At 37.8% G+C, this 20,478-nt stretch overlaps 3 protein-coding genes across 4 annotated transcripts in view; 1 reads left to right on the top strand and 2 right to left on the bottom strand.

Moving 5' to 3' along the window:
• Positions 1 to 8,614, bottom strand: part of LOC144476192 (ankyrin repeat and BTB/POZ domain-containing protein 2) — a 34,695-nt gene extending 26,081 nt beyond the window's left edge. Inside the window, exon 1 of the mRNA XM_078192876.1 lies at positions 8,262 to 8,614. The gene's annotated coding sequence lies outside the window, so the exon portion shown is untranslated. The remainder of the gene's footprint in view (positions 1 to 8,261) is intronic.
• A 1,552-nt stretch (positions 8,615 to 10,166) lies between these two features.
• On the top strand, positions 10,167 to 12,903 carry Arl1 (ADP ribosylation factor-like 1). Its single transcript, XM_078187751.1, has 5 exons — positions 10,167 to 10,350; positions 10,496 to 10,595; positions 11,248 to 11,364; positions 11,426 to 11,537; positions 11,681 to 12,903. The coding sequence occupies exons 1-5, from the start codon at positions 10,347 to 10,349 to the stop codon at positions 11,888 to 11,890; spliced, it is 543 nt and encodes a 180-aa protein (XP_078043877.1). The 5' UTR covers positions 10,167 to 10,346; the 3' UTR covers positions 11,891 to 12,903.
• Pold1 (DNA polymerase delta 1, catalytic subunit) lies at positions 11,524 to 20,268 on the bottom strand. 2 transcript variants are annotated; one of them, XM_078187720.1, is made up of 15 exons: positions 20,121 to 20,268; positions 19,655 to 19,760; positions 17,341 to 17,376; positions 16,827 to 16,938; positions 16,566 to 16,738; positions 16,218 to 16,477; positions 15,911 to 16,137; positions 15,631 to 15,797; positions 15,320 to 15,565; positions 14,948 to 15,250; positions 14,409 to 14,879; positions 13,925 to 14,331; positions 13,189 to 13,842; positions 12,987 to 13,114; positions 11,524 to 11,872 (listed from the first exon to the last, which is right to left on the bottom strand). In XM_078187720.1, the coding sequence occupies exons 1-14, from the start codon at positions 20,171 to 20,173 to the stop codon at positions 13,018 to 13,020; spliced, it is 3,312 nt and encodes a 1,103-aa protein (XP_078043846.1). In that variant the 5' UTR covers positions 20,174 to 20,268; the 3' UTR covers positions 11,524 to 11,872; positions 12,987 to 13,017. The 2 variants fall into 2 exon arrangements, with proteins under 2 accessions (XP_078043846.1, XP_078043854.1); XM_078187728.1 differs by lacking the exon at positions 17,341 to 17,376.
• Between the last annotated feature and the right edge of the window lie 210 nt (positions 20,269 to 20,478).

The following is a 20,478-nucleotide window of genomic DNA, read 5'->3' as shown; positions in this document are numbered from 1 at the left end:
GTTATGAGAAATAACTTTGAAAATTAAGAAGAAATGGTTATGGGAAATAACTTTGAAAAGTGAGAAGAAATGACCATGAAGAATAATATCAAAAGTAGAGAATAAATTACTAAAATGACTTTGGAAATTGAAAATAATGATCATGCAGTGAAATTTCGCAAAATGGAAAGAATAATTCTAGAGAACAATACAGAATTCTTAACTGAGAAAATCGGAATAAATAATTGCGAAAACTGGACGAATAACATTTTTTTTCGATCTGGTCGATCACGACTCATCATCCGAAGCATGATGCTGCGGGATGGTCTCACCGGAGAAAGTTCGAGTGAATCTTGATGGACAAAAAGCAGTCGAACAGTCACGGGACATTTTTTCTTCCATTCTAAAGGACTCCGTTGTTATACCACGCCGGGTTTCCCGAGTCTAATTAACGCCGTCCGTGCGACAACGAACGCTCCACGAATAAATAGACAAATAATTGTTTCCTGCCAGAAGCAGCGATTCTATCGCGGCCCGCTAATTACTCTCGGAATCATCCAGCCGCTCGTTAATGACCTTCGAGCCCGAGAAAGTTCTCGTAGAGCAATTACTTTCCTTCAAAAGATTTTCCCAATCGTCACGGTTTCTTCTGGTGGAGGGAGCATCGTACGAATTTCTACGCCTTTGCTTTCATTCATACGAACCGCGAGCTGTCCATTATACCGGCAGCCTACATTCCGTTTGATCCTCGCCTAATGAAATATGTAGCAATGGCGGCACGGTGCTCTGAAAGAAAAAGTTGCTTCGCGTGCGACCAATCGGAGCCAACTTTCGTTCCTTTTACTGTGGAATTCCGTTCATAATTCTCACGTGCGTACGCCCATACGGAGGATTTTCAATTAATCTATGTCCGTGCCATCGGAAACAATTTTTATTGAACATTGTTTCAGCTGTACCAAGCTTTCTATCTATCGATCTATCACTTGCTAGAGGACTTTCTTCTCAGTAAAAGCGATAAAGACTTCCTTGTATCTTGTGTGCATAGTCATTCTAATGTTTAAAAATTGATGATTGTAGAATAGACTTTTATTTCGACTTGAAATTAAGTCGATTACGTACAATATCTCACTCAGTATTATGTACAGAAATCTGTTAAGTACCATGTTCAAATATTGTTTGTTGTATATTTTGCATGATCATAAAAACTACCATGCGTTTCATATACTACTCGCACAATGATTTGTTACGATTTAAAAATTAATATTTGTGCTGCTTTAATTTTTATACGTTATATGAACTGCTTAAATAAATTATTTAAAGTTTGTATAATTTGAATGATTGTTGTTTTAGTATTAAATGCAGTAAATAACATTGAAATAGTAGAAAAAGAAATTGTTTTGTGCCTTGAGCAGTGTAATATGGGACGATGATTCCTCACCCGGCGTTGAAATCACCACAGCGCCAAGTCTAGTATTGCCCATTTCAAGCTCTCGTTCCCTCTAAAACGATATTACACCAAAATTCAAAGACTTATCGTAAAGCTGAGGTTCCAATTTTCAAGTTCACTTTAATATCAACTGCGAACAAGTTCTTCAATGTAATTTATATCTGCTTCAGTCCGTATCATTTCGAAAAGAGCATGTTCCTTTTTCTCAGCTGTTACATTACACAAAAATATGTTACAAAGAAATGAACGACACGCAGGAAAAGTAGAAGATCGAAGCTTGAAAACGAATCCAAATTTATTATTAAAAGTCTCGTTTTAAGGAAATTACATCTGCTCGAACATCGACGATACGTTCCCCCGGAGCCATTGCATAAAACTCTGTGTACTTCTAGCGATCAAAGTAGCAGATTTGCCGCTTCGTAAGACGGCAAAGATCGCGGAAACATATCTCGCAACAGCGTCCCTTTAATTTTCTCATTTTGACCCCTCCCCGGTCCCCGCTGCACACCGCTCGTCAGCCGTCCCTGGAGGCGAACCGCTCTATAACTGGTTTTCAATCAGTTGCTGGCAAGCGTGCAGACCTCGATCACCTAGATGACGGACTTTCAGCGATAATTACCGCTGTGTTCTGTCGTCCGTGCACAAGCGCGAACAAATTTCATTCCTACGGCGGCATTCGCCGACATCACCAGGAACGGCACGATTCATTCCAGCGGAGTCTGTGTCAGCGAAGATCGAGGACGCCGCGTGATCCTCCACTTTGTTGGGCGAGGATTGAGACACGCTCGATCCGTTCAACGATCCCGGTTCGAGCGACTTTTTTCTCTATGGGGAACGAGAAGCTGTCCCGCTTATATAGACCGTGTTATCACGTGTTTTTCTCCATACCATTCGCTTTTTTCTACCGTGCTCCTCTACGCGAATGATCTACTAGTTTTCTCGTTTTACGATTCGCTATTTGACCGCGATTTATTATACCTCCGTAGCTTCTTATTTTTTCTTCTTTACGAGAAATCGTCGGATGGCTGATTTGCATCGGAGCATTTTCTCTTTTAGAAAGAACGATGGATTAGGGAAAACGATCCTCGCGAGCTGATCTTTATGCTTCCTGTCCGTCGAGCTGCGTGCGAATATCGATAACACGTTAGATTGTTCACTGGAATATTTAAATAGTTTACGTGCTTGGTTCGGGTAGACTGAGTTCGGATCTTCCCGGTTATTAATTCTAGCAAATCCATTTCAGCTAATTTGTTCTCCAGGCATTGTTTGTATCCGTTTAAAAGTTTTTGCAATAAGAAGTTTCGAATGCAAGAAGTGCAATGAGCCATTTTCTCTGATCAAAATTCGCATTAAATTTTATAGGGGACAATTGTACATTATATTCTAGATTATGTTCTACTCAAATACAGTTAATTGCGATGCAATAACTGCAAAATGCAGTTTGACTGCAGTCTAATGGAAACATTGCGCCGTTGCGTTTTTGTATCGTGGCGTACACCAGATGCATTTTAAGGGAACTATTAATAAAACATTTTTAGCTCTATTTTGCAACGGCTAACTTACGGTTACAGGAGAAATAAAGTTCTAAAATAACGCGGAGAAATGGCGATCGAAGAGGCAATTATCCTCACGACGAAGTTAGTGGAAGGCTTATTTGTCTATAAAAGGCCCGGCCATTTTGTAATCGGGAGTAGTGGAAGGCTGAACTGGCGACGGATCTGGAAATAAAAGGAGCGCGAAGTGAAACGTGAAGCGAATCCTGAAGTAGAACTTCGTGCCCTCGTCTCGCTTCTCGGTGATAGCAAGGAACACTGGGACACGGAACGAATCACTCGAAATTTCAATAGAAAATATTGATATCGTCGATTACATCTGACCAATTGAAAGAAAATACATGCGAAATCGAATATTAGCTTTTTCACCAGAGATAGTAGCGATGTTTGTGCTCGCGTTGTAATCCTTTGAATGGAGTTCTTCCGAAATTCGAACACAGACCATTTGAGATTTTAGAGCCTGAAAAAGTCTTAGCATTAATGTTAAGTTAAGAGAATCTCGTATGAAACACGTTTACTATAACAGAAGTATTTTTAGTTTTTATAGAAAAAACAAGGGAACAGTTTAGCTAACATACTCTAGATTAGGTGACCCCTTTTAGTAATTTGACAATTATATTTGCTTTTAGAATAATTAAAATTAGAACTTTAAATTTTTATGTCTACAGCGTACAAGCATATTGTAATCATCTATTGCATAATATTTATCTTATTATTCGTTAAAACACAGATTTAAGATAAAGATACCACTAAGCCAAAATGTGTTCGTATTGGTCACATTTTCCATGCTTTTGGTCCGTAGTCAAAAAGTGTGACTGCTCTAGATCTCTGTGTTTTTGAAAGATGATTGTGTACTGATAACAGGAGGCAGTCCGAACGTTGTACAATAAATGTGACGATGATCGTCAATTCGCATGAGGATCATCTTCAGTCCGTGATCACCAAGCGCGTCGATGCGCAGGAGTAAACACGAGTGGGCGCGGTAGCTGGTTGCATAAGTGGATAGCAGTACTTGGTCGTGCACTTCGATTAACCCTTTGAGGAATGGTATAAGTGAACGCATAATTTAGCGGGCGGAGAGATTGCGGAGCTCGTTCAGTCAATCATGCGAATTATATTTTATTCAATCGCGTGGGTGTTCGGTAGATTCGCAAACAATTTTCGTATTGCCGCTTGTCATGCTGATCGGTTACTTCCATTGCTTTTCGCTTCACGAATTCTAAAAGTTATTAAAAACAGCTTGTTCGAAATCTTAAAACAGATACCGTACAAAGACATCTGGCCCAGAAATTGTAGTAAGCAGAGTAAAAAATATTTCTTTCATTCCTGACCTTGTCTGTGTTTTTGACGGATACATGAAACCATCATGACACACGTATCAGATCCTATACATTCGTGACAAAAATCGATAAAATAATAGGAGAATTAAGAGAATCTAACAGTTTCACTATGTTACTTCCATTGTATATTTAATTGCGTATTAATTACTTAGTTTCCGATTTTTTGATACAGATAATCTTTATTCTGCATTAAAATCGGCACTTATATACGCTTGAGTAGTCTCTCATGCTATAGATAATAATTACAGTGTGGCATGCCGATAACATGGAAGGATATAAGAAACTTGTCAAGGGACGTTTCACAGCGTACAAACTTAATGAATGATATCATGGAGTCTGAGGACGCAGTATGTATTAGCAAAAATAAGACTAGGAAATTAAAGCCTCTGAAGTTGGAGAATCCCAAGAGACGGATACAGTAAGGTAGCGATGAAGCTGGGAAGAAATCATTGGGGTGGCGATGAAGTTGGGAAGAAAACATTGGGGTGGCGATGAAGTTGGGAAGAAATCATTGGGGTGGCGATGAAGTCGGGAAGAAATTATGGGGGTGGCGAAAGTGCCTCGGATAAGCGTGGGAACACGGCAGGGAGGATTTCCGAAGTCGAAGAAGAAAGGGGGGAAACAGTTACATAGTCGTAAAAAAGCTCTGGAACGGTAAAAACACTCGGCGGATCCTGGGGAATGCCTGGCATACCCGCGAGAGCATCGTGTGGATGAAAATTCTACGAAAGGGCAGCCGGCATTGCGCGCGTGCTTTCACTTTATGAAGAAACGGGGGCGCGAAGGGGGCCCAGGCTGTTCTTGATATGCACGCTTAAGGAAGCACTTTGGCTGCCAGCCGGAGTAATTGCACGGAAGGGCCCCCTCGCCCCCCCCCCCCCCACCTGATCAAAAGGGAGCAACGCTGGGCCCTGTCTCCGTGCTGTTACAATGTCCTGAAGAGATCCGGAGGCCTAACGAAAGGGGAACGCTCAAAACAGAAGTAAAAGTGCACCAGCGGGATTGACGCACGGATGCATATTAAAATGCACCGACCCACCGCGAGACCAATTAACCCTTTGCACTCACCGGAGACATCGGACCTTCTTTTTCTGTCAACTTATTTTTCGGCCTCTTCATTTCGGTACTTCTTCGAGCTGGCAGTAGCCTCGAGCGGCAGTCGCGAGAAACGCAAGATGTAGAAGAATATTTAGTAAACTTAGTGGGTTCTTTTATAGAAATAGATCGTTCGTTGCATCTATTATAGATTGTGTTCTGAGAGAAACACAATTACCATGTTAATTCTTAGTTAGTGTTGGAACGCTTGCTATCGGAATTATTGTTTATGAATTGTGCAAGTTTTAATTGTAATCTGTTTGGTTTTGAGGTATTTTGTGCTCTCGCATGCACGTATGGTAGATGTTAAAAATAGTGGAAGTTAGCTATTAATTCTAAGGAATGCGAGGAGTCGGAGTTCATTTTCCGGAATTGATGTGTAAACGATGCGGAATTTCCCCTTGGCAATGAATTATGTAATTTTCTACCCTTTGCATATCCTCGTTCCAATCTTGTTCTGCCCAAACAGTAAAATGTACGAACTTAGCCAACCTACTTAAGTATATTGCAATTAAAATTGTATAAAAAATAGTCCAACATTCAGTCCAGCTGTTGAAGATTCTGTTACGTTGTGCATCGCAGAAAGAAGTGTCTCGTAGCACATATGCGCAGGTCGGCACGGCAGGTCGCGACAGTGAAAATAATGAACAGGGGGGTGGATAGAGGCCGTGATTTAACAGAGACCAGGTGAAAATTCGTGCTGGAAAGAAGGCGAGCACGTGGGCGTAAACAAAGTACGAATTCAGCCTGGGGCGCAGAATGCGCTGGACGCGGCGCTGGATCCTTTACGGCATTGAATGTTCATACATACGCCATACGCCGGTGCTATCGTATGGTATGGCATGGTATGGCATGGCATGGCATGGCGCACGGCCGTGCGTCCGCCCCGCGGCCACCGCATTCCAACGGCTGCCCAAACTGAAACCTATATCGTGTATTCCCATCTCTCTCCTCTCTCCTCTTTCTCCCTCTCGCTGTCCTCCTTGCTATACCCTTCCTCTTTCTATCTTTCTCCGCGTTGTCTTACTCTATACCCCCACCCCCGACCTCTTTCTAACCCCCACCAGATGTCCTCTTAGGCCGTCATCACAAGAGCGTTAACTCTTTCAGGGGTACGGAGGCCACCGAATGTTTTAATAGTCCCATCAAAATTGACCGAATTCGCTTTGAAAAGTATCCGGAGTTCACGGAGAAAGACGTTCCGGTTGGTCCAAGCCCGAAATGCTCAGAATTCCAATCCAAATGTTCAGGATTCTAAACTAATGAAACCGTCAAAGTATTGTTATTTTGAATAATCATTTATGACATATCAGTTTGAAATATCAATCAGAATGTTACCCGAACTGTTCTAACATTGACTTGTTCGGATTTAAGAATAGTCAACTTCAACTGTTTTTAATTATTTCAAAGCTCGATAGTAATTGTGATAAAGAATCAAAATTATCTGCTGGTACACATTTGACCCATAACAGTACCATTTTTCCTATAGTCCGTTGTCCAGTAGAGTATTCGAGCGGTCAGTCTCAATTCGTTCAGTGCTAACGAAGATCTCTTTCTAGCTCCACAAAAAGTCACCTGTAATCTAGAAACAGTCATGGTTCACGAACTCGTGCTGCAGAAACATGAATTTGCATAACGATGCACGCTACACTCCGGACATCTGAGGCGGAGTGGACAGGTATTGCGTCCACACAACCCGGATTTCTTCTGTAGAAAAATAGACGACGAACGCGTGTAAACGGTACACTAGGGGCCGTGGATTAGCGCGATTTACAAGATCGTTACGGGTCGGAAGATCGCGGGATGCACGGATCGTGTAAGTAAACGACCGACGATTTAATAAGCATGCACGCAGCGCAAGCTTTCGTATGAAGCGGCTGGCTAGGTTTACGATATCGGGCATCGTGTTTACGATCGCACGGATGATCACCGTGAATACGATTCGACGTCGCAAGTAACCTGTATGATTCCCCGCCCGAATATTGCTACCGGTTTCGACTTATGGACCCGTTGCGTTGGTCGGAGATGTTCGATATTCGAGGCTTAATGCGACACTTTTTGGTCGTGAGTATGCCGTCGATATTTCTTATTCGTTTTGAGGCGCACAGGTCGCAAACAGGTTCGAACTTATTAGTACAGATGACCCGGACAGCTGATTTCATCAAGATACATGATCTGAGTTCGAAACTGTTACGAAGTAATGCCTGTATGGATTGAATTAAACGAGACCGTTCGTTACCGGAAATGATATTTGCCTGTATCGATGTGTTCTTTGGTACGTCACCGATCGGGCGAAAGTCCGAGGAGAATCCACAATCTATCAAACGAGACTCTCGCAACCTACGCGGTAACCGGTTAGCTGTAAATCCTTAGAAAAGAAACCCAAATCGTACCTCACAGATTCACATTGTCTTTCTCATTGGAACTGTCCTCGCCATCTCGAACACGTCCGAACCTGTTCAGACGTTCGTCGACCGCGAGCGCATCAAGAAAAATCGGTTTTTCGGGAAAACCGGTTCCCGCCGTTTGTTCGAAACACAAACGATCACGACCGTTAGTCCGAAAGTCAGTGACGAAAGTCACTGATTTTTCATGTTGTTTCATTGAAAAGTCAATGATTTTTCGATTTTCTGAACCACGTGGTGAAAAAATACTCATTTTCATCACGGTTTATATTTCAGAAGATAGCGAAGTCGTAAATCTTAACGATAGCTAATCGACTTTATTTCTACCATTTCGATTACAATTATTTAAACTTGGAGCAACAAATGAATCTGCATACGCATTAGAACTTCATCGGGATCCGCAGTCACTATAAATCATACAGGGACTTATTACGTGACTTACCAAGGTTGTTTCAACGTGCTGGTAGGACCAAACATATGTAGATCCTCGGCATGACGGTCCCTCAACGAACACTTGACAAGATTTTAACAGAAACTTCACTTTCCGATGGAATATCGCATTCGCATCCTGGTGGATGGTCAACTCGGTGGAAGAGGCCTCCGCAGACGAAAGATTACATGACCGCGGTGAAAAGCACACCAGAACACGTCTCACGAAACTGTAAACACACTTGGTCGTTTTAAACGGTGGTCCGCGGACGACGAGGTTGGCGCAAATACATAATGCATCGGGGACAGAAGATACCCGCGTCCCGATAACAAATACGAAAACGGCTCTCGCCTGATCGCGGTCTCGTTTAAAATGTTTACGGCTGGAACTGTATTGGCCGTGTCTCGTTACGGGGACGAAATATCCGCGCACACGTACAACGAGTCGCCGCTTTTCGGCAGCTGTCAATTACTGGCAACACAGGCGCCGCGTTTGTGCAGCATCCCAGCAGAACCACTTTCGGTCCAGTCTACCAAAAAAAAGGAACCTGTTGAGCGAGGGACGAACCCGTGGAAACTGTCTGTCGCGCCATCTATGTCAGATTTGATGGACTTCGTTACCGGAAGAACCATTATCGATAATGTGAAATAAGAATTTTTGATTCGGAGCTTTCAAGTTAAAGCAAAAATTATTTTCAACTCTGGAAATGTATTGTAATGAAATATTTTTCATGCTGATGAACTCTTGTATTTGAGCTACCTGTTCTATGGTTTGGAAACACTTTAAAGTTAAGATAGCTTAAAATATAGTAGCAATTACATTGGGGGAATCTTTACTAGAATCAAAGAAAAATTCACGAGTCCCAACTAAGATAAATACTTTCTTCAAATTTACGAAGCCTGGTGATTAAATAGAAGACAAGATTGTATATCGCGAATGTATACGTTGTGTAGTGTACTTATCAGCTTGCTAGTTCAGGCGTTTAATTGCATGGAAAGTCAACAAACCGGGGAATCTATTCGTATAACATACGGTTTTAAAATCATCAAAATATATGGTAGTTTTACCGAGTTTGCTGTGTTCTTGATATATTAGAGGTTTTTACAAGCTACGGATATATAAGATAAAATCAGAAGATTCGGTGATAGGATAGAAACTCTATGTGTGTTTGCTTGAGGAACAGGTTGCACGGAGAATCTTTCTGAACATGGCAATTTACGAATCGAGTTGAAATGTCGAAGCCACAGAGCACGTTAGAGTAGTAGAGGGAAATTTCAAAATTTTCCGGGATCAAATGCGCATGCGTCAATGAATATTCTATCTGAAAATAGGTTCAAAACTCCATAGCAAATGCATACGTACAAATGCATGTACAAACTCTATTTAAATTTAATTAAATAAAATTCCATCAATTACGTCTGACTACATTGTGAAAAGATTCGAATATTTTTAGATCTGACGTTTGCAATTAATTTTTAAAAAATTGCGATTCACCAGACATTAATAATTTGAAATTATCCATATTTAAATTTCCCGCCATAACGTGCCGTTCAATTATTTTACGAAATTCAAATTTAACATTCTGTTCTTTAAAATACGTTAGTATGTATACAAATATAGATGTAGACTTAATTGTAAAACAATTTTCTGGTTAAGATTTATTGAAATTTTATATATTACTTTCTTATTATATTATAATTTAAATATTACCACGCTTTATAGCAAAATTCCTTCTTTCTCTTTTACCCAATGACCTACAGAAAGAAGTTTTAATTTTAAAAAGTGGAGAAACTGTACATGTATACATATATAAAGATCTCCAAGGTTATTTAATATGAGACTATCGAGATCAACATTTCTAACAGCATTTCGCCTCTAGTATACACTGCATCGTAGGTAAACAGAACGATAGCAAACTTCACGTATGTTGGAAGAACGATACAAGTCAGCAAGTGATCCAAAGAGGGAAAGAGGACTGTATCTGTGGACAGTAAAAGGGGGTGTGCAGCCCCGGTTACTTGGATACAAGTCTAATTATTATATTTGACAATAAACGTTAATTTGTACTATATGAATTGGAAATAATACGTTATCAATATGGGTGAGTCACGCGATACCTTTTCATCGAGTTCCGATTCTCGAAATTACTGAATCCCCAAAACGAATATAAATGCTAGGTTGATTTCGGCCGACAGTTCTCGTTTCCCAATGTGTCTCTACAATATTGACGGCCTCGTTTTTTGCAGGAGGATTACTCAGTTATTTTCGTAATTTGCTTGGCAGTCGGGAAATGAGAATTTTAATCCTGGGTTTGGACGGTGCTGGAAAAACTACGATCTTATACAGGTTTGGTACACATTGACAAGCTAGTTTGCGTTTCGCATGACAGTTTAAACGCGTTTTCAGGGTGTCACGAAAGTAATTTCTATTCGTCTTAGGAATGATTCTTTGCAACATATCGGTTTAACGACTGCAGGAAAATCGCTTCGAAAAATTGTATATAACAACAAAAATAGTTGTTAACACCTTATTTACTAGAAGCCTGTTAATAGATTTTTGAAGTTGCATCATTTAGTTTTAAACAGCAGATTCTAAAGGAATTATTAAATTACGCTATTAATTTTCAATTTTTGGAATACTTATTAGGTATCGCTAATAGGCAGTTTCATGTGTTTCTTGAGCCAGCGTATGCTTATTGTGTTGTAAGGAGTTCTGGAATACTCTAAGTCAATGACCTCATTAGGATTTTATGAGTGTCAATGAGATTGGATTAAAAAATCAAGAGGTAACAACTTGTGTTAACATTGATAGATTTCTCATACAGTGGATAATTATCCTTAAAACATATTATTACTTTCTTGACACTCTGTATGTACTTCCCATATTATATATTAATTTATTTCCTTGATCCAATTAACTATTAAATTATAATCTGGTAGGCAATAAGAGTTATTTGAATTCCTTTCCAATAAATTTTCTGTAATCCATTATCTATTAGATTGCAGGTTGGAGAGGTGGTTACAACTATTCCTACCATAGGATTTAATGTAGAACAAGTTACATATAAAAATCTAAAGTTTCAAGTGTGGGATCTTGGTGGACAAACTAGTATACGGTATGTTATATGTAAAGAGTCTTTGAAACATGGTATATTACATTGATCTTTGCAATTTTAGACCATACTGGAGGTGTTACTATTCAAACACAGATGCAATAATTTATGTTGTTGATTCAGCAGACAAAGATAGAATAGGCATATCAAAAGACGAATTAATTTACATGCTGAGAGTAAGTACTCTTTAATATAATAAATAACAATTATCATCACAGATTATAGAAAACTTAATTCTTAAAATATACAGATAAAATCTTAGAATATTTCGGTTAAAATGATCAATATTGTATAAAAAATATAAACTTGATATTCCTAGGAAGAAGAATTGCAAGGAGCAATTTTGGTGGTCTTAGCGAATAAACAAGACATGGCAGGCTGTTTAAGTGTTGCTGAAGTACATCAAGCACTCGGATTAGACGCACTCAAAAACAGAACGTTCCAAATCTTTAAAACATCTGCGACGAAAGGTGAAGGGCTTGATCAAGCGATGGACTGGTTGTCGAACGCGCTGCAAAGTAAAAAATGATTAAGATTATTAAAGAATTTTTTTTACCCAAGCCTTACTGAGAAGACTAGTCACACGACTGTCGTTTCGAATGACCCACACGGAGCTGGGCGCCTCATTATGTTTATTTATTATATTTTAAATAGCCTTACAATTTCCATTGAACATATATTCTAAGATTTACTATACCTTTTCATATTGTGAAACAGAGAATAAAACTGAACCAAAAGTTTTATCTTTCTTACATGACTAAAAATGTAATAAAGACAACTAGAAAATTTTTCGATTCGGATAAATATTCTTTTTTGTATCAGCATCTAGCATTTTATCGCCATTACATTTTCTCTTTTATTATTTTTATAACCGTAAAAATAATCAGGGATTTTTGTTGCAACACAAAGCAATACAACATAACTTCAACAAGTTTTTTTAATAAAAAGTTCTAAAAATCAAGTGTGCTATCATAATTAACAATGAAAAACATAGTGTATATTGATAAAAAATATATCACTTTTACTATTACACTAATCAAGGCTATCATTCATAAATACTTCAGTGAAATTGGAAATTGTTTAACGTGTCAATATTTTTGACATAGTGTGTGAATAATTGTGTACATATATGTAACTGGTTTAATTTCATTCATGTAATATAAGATCCTGAAATGTAAAAAATTCTTTTATATAGAAAAGAATGCCACATGCAAAACGAAAAAACATGATTCACATAATTGACACAGAATTACGTTTATTTAATTCTCTGCACTTGTTTTGTGAAAGGAAAATGATGCTGCCCCATCTCTATTCGTTACAAAATAATAATAGCCCAAAAAATTAAAGTGTACGTTGTTAATTTTTGTTCAAAGCCGAAACTATGTATAATCTTAATTACTTCAGTTTATATACCAAATAATAATGGATAATATATTTAAGCATATTGATCACATGCAATTACTGAACAGTGTATCGGGGATTTCATAATTTATGTATTTAAAGTAAATATAGATACTGTTTCATAATCAATGTTCCAAGCATCAATTATATTTGACCATTCAGCTCTTTAAATGTGTCGCTTATTATTGATGTTAAAATATGATAAAAGAAAACTACAATTATACCTGTAGGACACGTCTTCTGATATTTGTAAGTCTACCACTCTGGTATTCCAAATCTTTCGATGCGTTTCATTTGTGTATCTAATTCCATTTGTACTTTTTTCCTCATGTAGAATATTGGACAATCACGACTAACGAAAGATAATTGATTACTAACATAAACAGTAATTCTAACAACGCAAGTTTAAATTAGTGTAATACAAACTTTGTACACAGAACTTCTTGATGGAGACTCCCCTGGCATCTCTGACATTCAGTCCACAGTCTACAGAATTTTTCCTCTAACTGTCTTCCAAGATACAATTCAGTCTGAAAAAATTCTGCCTCTTTGGGTTCGCAGTGTTCACAGACAGCCATTTTTTCTCTCTCGGGTTTTAAAATAGCCTTACAACCTAAACATACTTCTTTCTTTCGCGTGAAAGCAGATAGAGCACCAACTCTAGATGTTGCTACCGATTTTGTACGTGTGTGATCTCCTTTTAGTAGAAGTGACTCAGCCTTGTCGCCGAGTATCGGTTCAAAAATGCGTACCAGTGGTTTGGACAGTTGATTTTCTAAATAGTGGTTAGTGTCTATAGGAATATTATTATCCAACACGTAAATTGGATCTTCCGCTTTCTGATAAGCTGGAACTCCCTTGGCTCCTCTTATGAACACGTATGGAACTCTATCACCAAGTTTTGGTGCAGTACCTGCGTCCCTTTTCTTCATTTTTGCTGCCAATTCAACGTGTGCCTGTTTTGCTGCATAATCAGTCTTAGTTAATTCTTTTGTGACCACTAATTGGGATATGTCAATGCGATTTCTTAACAGGTCGCTGATCATTTGTTTTGCGTAGTTCACAGCATCAGTGGGGTTTCTATTAGAAAATTAATTATTAGTTAAGAATTTAGTAATGTGTAACATTAATTACCCATCTACAAACTATAATACTTAATCACCTATCGATGAGTATTTTTTGCAAGCAAGTGTTCATCATGTTTGCAACTAAAGGGCAGTTATCTCTACGCACAGTTTCAAGACCCTTGCAGTCCATTTTGTCATACTTATCAGGCCGTGTGAAATATAGGCCAGCATACCGCTTTTTGTTAATTAATAAATAGGGAAAATAGACTTTCTCGAACTCCAACTTGATCGGCTTCTGAAATTTAGAAGTAACAAATTCGGCGGCTTCTTTACCAAGTTCCATAGCCTCTTCGATTGCTTTTACGCCGAAATTAACCATCACGGAATCTGTGTCTCCGTATATAACAATAGCATCATTTTTGTATCCATTTGCAACACAGTAATGTTGTTCTACTTCCTGTTTTGTTTTTTCTATCATAGTCCGTCCGTACGAGGTGACGCTCTGTAATAGTTTTGAAAGTTGAAATACAAAATATAATCATAACTATCAATATTTGATAAACTGTTACTAAAACTTACAGCAGATATTTCCAAACAGGGCATCTTCCCCATTTGTGCACCAGTGAAACCGTAAACAGAATTGGCTGAGACTTTCAAAGCGTATTGTCTACCATCTAACACCTTTTGTTTCAAGGGATCGGTCTCGTTCTTCAGTTCAGCTTTTGCTTTCTTCCTGGCTGCCAAAAGATTCTCCAAAATTTCAGGAAGCAGTCCTTTTCTGACATTAGCTTTGATGAACGTAGAATTACTTGGCGTTCTAGTAACGTCATCAGAGTTGACTTTATACTTAGTTATCCTTTCGTTTCCCAATAACGTTGTGTAGCACAAATTATGTGCCATAATAATACTGGGATACAAGGAACTGAAATCCAACGTGGCTATGGGATCGCTGTAGTATCCACGCTTTGGTTCTATGACCGTAGCACCCTCAAACTGTTCTTCACCAGGTTGACCATGGCGAACTGGCATCAAATAATCTTCTTCTTTCGCCTGGAATCGTAGATGAATAATTAGATTTAATAATTTGTATTTGTGGATGAAATTGACTTAGTGTAAACCTTTCTCAGTAGTTGAGAAACCACTTTTATCTGTTGTCCTCTAGTTAGCAGACTATAGATAGAAACTCCTGTCACTCTCGCCATTTCCATGTAAATGATAATACACATTAATTTGTCCAACAGCCTCAGAGGCAAATATGCATCTTTCAGACAATAAACAGCAAGCCTCCGACGTGTTTGCGCATTCCCATTTTGTAAATCTGTGATAATACTGTGATGAACATCTTCCTTTTGCTCTTGAAGAAAGTGGTAAGAGACTGCATTCAACGTGTATGATCTTAACTTGTAATCTCTAACCAACACCTATAAATAAATAGAATTTTCATCCATTATTCTAAGATAGTGTTAAATTGATGTTATAAATGTCCTTACCAATAGTAAATCGAAGGGAACCCTTCCTTCGAAATTGATAGTCTTATTTTCACGTTTACCCATCTGCTTGCTCTGGAGCATTTGAGATTTGATTACAGATTTTATGTTCTTTATCCGACCAAGGAAATTAAAATTCTTCACGTTTAGATGTTGAGCTCGATTAATGAGATAAGGAAAATCGAAATTATTTATATTATATCCTGTAAAAATATCAGGATCCAATTGTCTCACGAAATCTGCCCATTTCTGGAGAAATAAAGGAATGTAAAATGACACTGATTTTATTACATACAATTGAATTGCATACATACCTCCAACATTGTGCTTTCTTTCTCAAAGCTCAAAACTTGACAACCAATGATAGGTGCACACGTATCAAGTGTGAAAATATTTCGTAGAAAAGGTTCTGGATCTCCTTGCTTTATTACCATGTTGGCAATCTGTATAACAGGATCGTGATTCGGTTCAGGAAAGATACCTGAAAAAAAAACATTTAGTAAGATATGTAGTATTTAAAAATATTTGGTAGATATAGTATAATTACACCTGCTAAAAAAATTAAGAACAGAGTAGTAACATTGTTTATATCACCTTTACGACCAGCGCATTCAATATCAAAACTAAGTATTCTGAATGGAGCAATTTTGGACCATTCGCCTTCTGGTTCATGAGCAATAAAAGCATCCCATGCAACATCCACTTCCAACTGGCATCTTGTAGTCAGTGGCAAATTATGACCAGATTGGCCACGTAATTTCCAGCTTTTCTGAGGTAATTCAATCCATGAACATCCTACCACTGATCTATCTACCATAAACCTAAATATTAATGTTTAATATTATGTGAAATCAGTAGACTGAACCAGAAATAATTTCTATTTTCATTTTTTAATACAGACCTGATATCAAAATCAACGTTGCTCTCAAAGGCACTGTACTTGTGATTGAAGTCAGGAAAAATAATTTCCTTCTCAAGCAATCTTTTACAGGCTCCTAGCAATTTTGGCAATGCTACTGTAATTTTTAAAAACAATGTACTATCATTTCCTGAATAACCATACATATTTTTCTTAAAAACCCTTTCAACAGCTAAAATAGCTTCTTGAATGTTGTCTGGATTCGATCTCATATCTTTCAACACTGCTTTGTTCAGTGCTTCCTGTGGAATACACGAATTTGAACAGAATGAAATGAATTTACATTAGTTATTAAAATTGAAGGATTACTGGAGTTGATTGAATAGGTACCTTAAAAGGCCTGCAGTGATAGTCTGTAAATTTTTCTGGCCCAGAAACATATAAATATGGGCTAAATCCATGAACATGGCAACAAACAGAGTTTCCTAGTTCTGTGACACCATACATTCTCATTATTGGTACAGGACCTATTTTGCTACCTGGCATACCAGCTAATGGAACACCTAAAATACAAATTTTCTATTTAAATTCAAAATTTTAATACACACTAATTGTAAGAAACATGTCTTCATTGTGCATGAAATTTCTTACCTGTATAATGATCAATTTCTATTTGTTGAAAAATCAATGAATCTTTGTGTGGATTCAGTGGTGGTGGAGCTGGCCTAATCCACTTTGAGGATGTATTTTCTTGTTCTGGACCCTATTGATAATAATGTAATTAACAAACGTTAAGAGCAATTTGTATGCAAAAAAGCATGGAAGGAGAACACAACAAAAAGAGAGCAAGTGGGTGTATTCATATACCTGTACTGGCAAACATAATGCATAATGGTATAAATTAATACAATGAATAGACTATAAATACATGAAGATCTACATATTAGTAATGAATCAATATGTATATCATTGAATCAGTATCTTAATTGGCTAGTCTATTCTTGAAACAAATATATACACAGCAAACTGCAACACAATGAGTGATGGAAGCTTATTGCAATAAATTATTAGATAGTTAAATGACCAAAGCAAATGGTTATCAAATGTAATAAGCTATGTAAACATAGACTAGTAAAATATGGTTTTTTCATTGGTATTAACTCACTGCTTTTAGTGCTATATTTATCTGCTCTTCAGCTGACTATAATAATAAAATATTAGTTACAATACCTCCCAAAATAGCCCCTTCTATTAATTAATTAACTGTATTAAAATAGATGAATTTAAATCATATACAGTCAACCCTCCTATAACGCGGTAAGTGCGTACCGCGTTATATGGAAACCGCGCTATAAGAATAGAGAGCAATAAATACAAAAGACAAGATAAATTATTTTTATTGAATTGAAGAGTTCGTATAACAAAAATGATTAAAAATATGAAACAAAAACTAAACTAAAAAACTGTTTTCCAACAAAAACATGACAAACTTTTGTAAAATATAATCTTTCAACACTCATCCTCGCTGTCAGATATGAGTCGCCTAACTCGTCTTCTTTTAAAGGGTAAGATGTCTTCCTCACTTGGTTCATCTTCAGATTGGTTTTCAATTGTTGCTTTTTTTTTCTAGCTCCACTAAAACCTCTCTATAGGGAGCTAAGCAATTTCTTAATTCTCTTTTAAACTTTGCGCTGCGCACCGTTGACTTATCAGTTTCAATGAAATGAAGTTCTAATTCTTTAGCCAAATTTAGTCCTTTTCTCACATCTTGTAAATCGAGATTTGGCACCCATTTGTTTTCCTTATTTTCGTTTGTTGTTGAGGTGGGTGCATCAATTAATTCCATCAGTTCGTTTTCGTCTAAAGTTTCTTCCCTGAGTACTAGTTCTCTTACATCCTGATGGTCTACTGCAAATTCTTCATCGCTTAAGCGAGAAGCAAACGTTTTTAAACGTCCTTTTGAAAGTTTAAACCCCTGAGCACGCCTTTGATTTTTCGAAATGAAGGTCCTAGATGGTAGTTTTTTCCAATATAATGCTGTTTCATCGGCGTTAAAAATTTGATCAGGTGAATAACCTCCTTCATTGATAATTCTAGCTAGTTCCAGCTTATAATTTTCTGAAGCTTCAGCATCTGCCGAGGCCTGTTCTCCTTGAAACTTTATATTGTGCAATGAATACCTTTTTTTTAGTTTTTCGAACCATCCTTTGCTCGCAACAAACGAATGATTTTCTTGCCCTGCAGAAGAATGCCCAATTGTATTCCGTAAATATTCGTAGATTTTAAGTGCTTTCTGCTTGATAAGATTTCCACTGATAGGAATCTTTTTGGCCATACAGTCTTCCAACCAGATCATTAACGCCCGTTCCATTTTAACCATATTAGAATTTCGCGTGCGAGTAACACATTTCGCACCTAACGGACAGCCATCTGCCACAGTTTTCCTTATATTATCTGCATTTTTCTTTAAGGTTCGAATTGTAGACTCATTCAAATTTGTTGATTTTGCAACAGACGATATTTTTTCCCCGCCTTCTAAACGATTTAAAATTTGGATTTTATCTTCAAGCAATATAAACTTTCTTTTTAATCCTTTCCTTGTTTCTTTTGTGGTTGACATGATGCAAATCTAGGGTTAATTATTACTTCATTATTATTATATTAGAACAAATATTACTTACAGTATTGAGTAATGTTGTCCAATTATAAATCACAAATTAAGCAGCAAAAAGCTGAACGAACGCACAGTGCAGAAAAAATTTTAGAAAGACTTGGTCACCAATGAAACGTATGCACTGTGAAAGAGCTCTGAGACGACTGAAACCAATGTGGCAGACGGCTATGAAATAAGCTGGCATGTTTAACATGTTAGAGTCAGGGTAGTTTTTCGAAAGAACCGAGAGTCGGGTGCCTCATCTGGCGAGCATCCCTCTTGGGTTTTATCACAGGACCTAGGACAATCGGAGTCCTTGAGCGAGTGAAAGTTGAGTGAGAGAATGTGCAGGCCGAAAACCGATGACAGCTAGTGGCCCGACGTCACGTAGCTATCGGAGGTCTAAGGGCTGCACGTGTGACTGGTAACAGCACGGCAGGCAACCCGACGTTGCATTGCCAAAAAGGTAGGAACTTCGTCCTGAAGGTTCTGGCCACGGAGTGGGTCAGCCAGTAATGACTGCTGGTAAGACGACTGTGTTTGACCCCACGGCACTTACCGCAGAACTGAGGAGATCGAAGGATCGACAGAATCTAGGCGTAGCATATCTCAGACCAAATAGCTAACTTTTACTCCTTTTAACCTGACAAACATATCTAGTTACTAATCATTGATAGGCTATGCGGAAGGAACTTATGGGATGCTGTTGAACGGAAACCGCACTGTAAAAGTACCGCGTTATAGGAGGGCTGTCACAATTTCAGCTCTGCGTTATATGGAAACCGTGTTCTGCGAGTACCGTGTTATAGGAGGGTTGACTTTATACCTCTTCAACAATATGTGATACTTCTCCAAATTCCTCATCAATCTCCTCCATATTAGCCAGTTCAGCTTCAAATGACCCAGGATAATCATCTTCATCATCTTCATTCCTATTAAACAATTGCATTACATATTAAGAATCAATTGATTTAATAATAAAGAAAATTATGAATGCAAGGTAGATTTTATGTATTCCATAATCCACTAACGAATATAAATTTTAAATTTACAAAAATGATTGTTGAGGAAATTCTAATAACAATCTACTTCGCTTCTCAATATAAATATAAAATATGTACTATCTATATGAGAAATACAGTCTAAAATATTAAGATAAGTCTGCAAAACTATACTAGTTCTTTAGAATTATTGCAAGAATTCTGGAATTTGAATTTTTTGGAATTTCAGAATTTGAGCAGTCAAATAGTTAGGTTAAAATAGATCTTTCAATAAACATAGTCAATATTTACCGGTATTTTGCCTTTTTCGCAGCAGAAGGGGTAGAGAACGGTTTCCTGTTCATTTTAACCAATTAAATATTCGATGTCATGGACTTCAACTAAGAATAATTCGATCAAGAATACTGCAAACAGGTCGAATAATAAAGGCGCGAAACGGATTTTGATATTTTTAGTCACAGACCATGTATTAGAATAGATCAAGCTCCGTGAGGTAAATCAGGGTTTTCTTGCGCCCTCTACCTAAGTGAAGTAGCTAATAAATGTACAGTACAGTAATGGATCCTACTGCTGACATTTTTCGTGCTCCCTAAGGTAGCTTGCACATAGCCTACTATTTTACCGAGCATTCTGTAGAAAGAGAACAATA

Source organism: Augochlora pura, chromosome 2 (assembly GCF_028453695.1).
Source record: "Augochlora pura isolate Apur16 chromosome 2, APUR_v2.2.1, whole genome shotgun sequence".
In the NCBI taxonomy this organism is placed as follows: Eukaryota; Metazoa; Arthropoda; class Insecta; order Hymenoptera; family Halictidae; genus Augochlora; species Augochlora pura.
This window is presented reverse-complemented; position numbering and strand designations above follow the sequence as displayed.

What these genes read in the sequence shown, in the direction of transcription:
- Arl1 (XM_078187751.1), top strand. An exon ending in GGTGGACAAACTAGTATACG is followed by an intron (nt 11,365 to 11,425) that starts GTATGTTATATG and finishes TTGCAATTTTAG; the next exon opens with ACCATACTGGAGGTGTTACT. An exon ending in AATTAATTTACATGCTGAGA is followed by an intron (nt 11,538 to 11,680) that starts GTAAGTACTCTT and finishes TGATATTCCTAG; the next exon opens with GAAGAAGAATTGCAAGGAGC.
- Pold1 (XM_078187720.1), bottom strand. Translation starts at nt 20,173, where the DNA reads ATGAACAGGAAACCGTTCTCTACCCCTTCTGCTGCGAAAAAGGCAAAA. An exon ending in ATCACTGCAGGCCTTTTAAG is followed by an intron (nt 16,478 to 16,565) that starts GTACCTATTCAA and finishes TGTATTCCACAG; the next exon opens with GAAGCACTGAACAAAGCAGT. An exon ending in CCTGTTTGGAAATATCTGCT is followed by an intron (nt 14,332 to 14,408) that starts GTAAGTTTTAGT and finishes AAACTATTACAG; the next exon opens with AGCGTCACCTCGTACGGACG.